We start from the raw sequence: 1609 nt of genomic DNA on the forward strand, positions 1-1609 counted from the left end.
GCTGTCCCGTGGCACTGCACGCTGCGCGCATTAGCTGCGTCTGCTGCTGTTGCTGCTGCTGCTGCTGCTGCAGGGGGACCCTCAGTTTGGGTTGGGCGTGTGCGCGGAGGAGCAGCAGGGCGGCGCAGCTCGTGCTGCAGCAGCGCAGCTGCGTTCGCTGGAGGCAGCAGCTCTTGCTGCGCTGCTGCAGCAGGCAGAGGGTTTTGCTGCTCCGCTGCAGGTGACTGAACGCATTGGCCCTGCAACAAAACAGACGCAGCAGCAGCTGCTGCTGCTGCTGCGCGAAGAGCTGCCGGGGTGGCAGGCGCTGGCTCCTGCGCTGGACGAGGTGTCTGTACACCTGAACATCGATGCTGCTGAGTGTGCTGCGCTCGCCTACGACGCTGTTGCTGCAGCAGAAGCAGCAGCAGCAGCAGCAGCAGCAGGAGGGGAGGTCTACTGGCACCCGCTGCTGCCTCTCCGCGCGCTGCAGCGGGAGCAGCACTTCCAGCTGCTGTGTCTGCGCACTTTGGCCGGTTTGCTGCACCCCGAGGGAGCTGCTACTTTGAACGCAGCAGCAGCAGAAGCAGCAGCAGCAGCAACGGAAGGAGCAGCAGCAGCAAAACAACCGAATGTCGCGCTGGCTTTCTTTTGCGTGCTGCTGCAGCGGGGGCTGCTGGACGCGCTGATAGAGAAGCTGGAGGCGCTGATGCGTGCTGCTGCTGCTGCTGCAGCAACGGAGGCCTCGCAGCAGCAGCAGCTGCTGCTGCAGCAGCAGCGGCAGCAGCAGCAGGGCCTCGCGCTGCAGAACGCCGCCGCTGCAGCTGACGGGGACGGCGCTGCTGCAGTGGTTGCAGCAGCAGCAGCCGCTGCTGCTGCAACGGGCATTGAAGCGGAAGCAGCAGCACTCACGGCGAAGCACAGCACGGAGTGCATCTGGGCCATTACTGACTTGCTGCTGCTGCTGCTCAGCAGCTTCCATGCTTCCTCGAACCAGCTGCAGCGGCTGCTGCTGCTGCTGCCCCACATTGTGTCTCCTGCTGCACTTCCTGCGGGACGCCGCGCAGCTTCAGCGCAGGACTTTGACTCCAGGGCGCAGCAGCAGCTGCAGCAGGAGCAGCAGCAGGAGCAGCAGCAGGAGCAGCAGCAGTCCCAGCAGCAGCAGTTCCAGCTGGCGGTGCCCGCCGACGCGCAGCAGAAGCTGCAGCAGGAGCAGCAAGACCAGCAGCAGCAGCAGCAGCAGCAGCAGCAGCGGCAGCAGCGGCTGCTGTCCACCCGGATTTGCGAACTGGTGCTGATCATTCTGCAGCCGAAGCTGCTGCGGTGGGTAGTGCCTGCGGGCTCTGGCCCCTCCCTTTTCAGCCGCCAGCAGCAGCAGCAGCAGCAGCAGCAGCAGCAGCAGCAGAGCGTGCTGCAGCAGCTAGAAGACTTCAAAGCCCCCACACTCACGGACTTCGGGCTGCTGTCGCCTCCCGGAGAAGTCGAAGGCCTGACAGCAGCAGATAAGCAGCAGCTGCAGCACTTGGCGGAGGACGTGGGCAAGACACGCAAGCTCATACAAACGCTGCAGCAGCAGGTGAGCAGCAGCAGCAGCTGCTGCTGCTGCCGGTGCTGCTGCTGCTGCGGCGCT

At 65.1% G+C, this 1609-nt stretch overlaps 1 protein-coding gene across 1 annotated transcript in view; it reads left to right on the plus strand.

Moving 5' to 3' along the window:
* ETH_00040400 (uncharacterized protein) overlaps positions 1–1555 on the plus strand; it is a gene marked incomplete at both ends in the record, with an annotated part of 1789 nt that extends 234 nt beyond the window's left edge. Inside the window, one exon of the mRNA XM_013376590.1 lies at positions 74–1555. Within this exon, the coding sequence (XP_013232044.1) occupies positions 74–1555 (1482 nt within the window). The remainder of the gene's footprint in view (positions 1–73) is intronic.
* Between the last annotated feature and the right edge of the window lie 54 nt (positions 1556–1609).

Source organism: Eimeria tenella, genomic scaffold (assembly GCF_000499545.2).
Source record: "Eimeria tenella Houghton genomic scaffold, Eth_scaff3779, whole genome shotgun sequence".
Classification (NCBI taxonomy): domain Eukaryota; phylum Apicomplexa; class Conoidasida; order Eucoccidiorida; family Eimeriidae; genus Eimeria; species Eimeria tenella.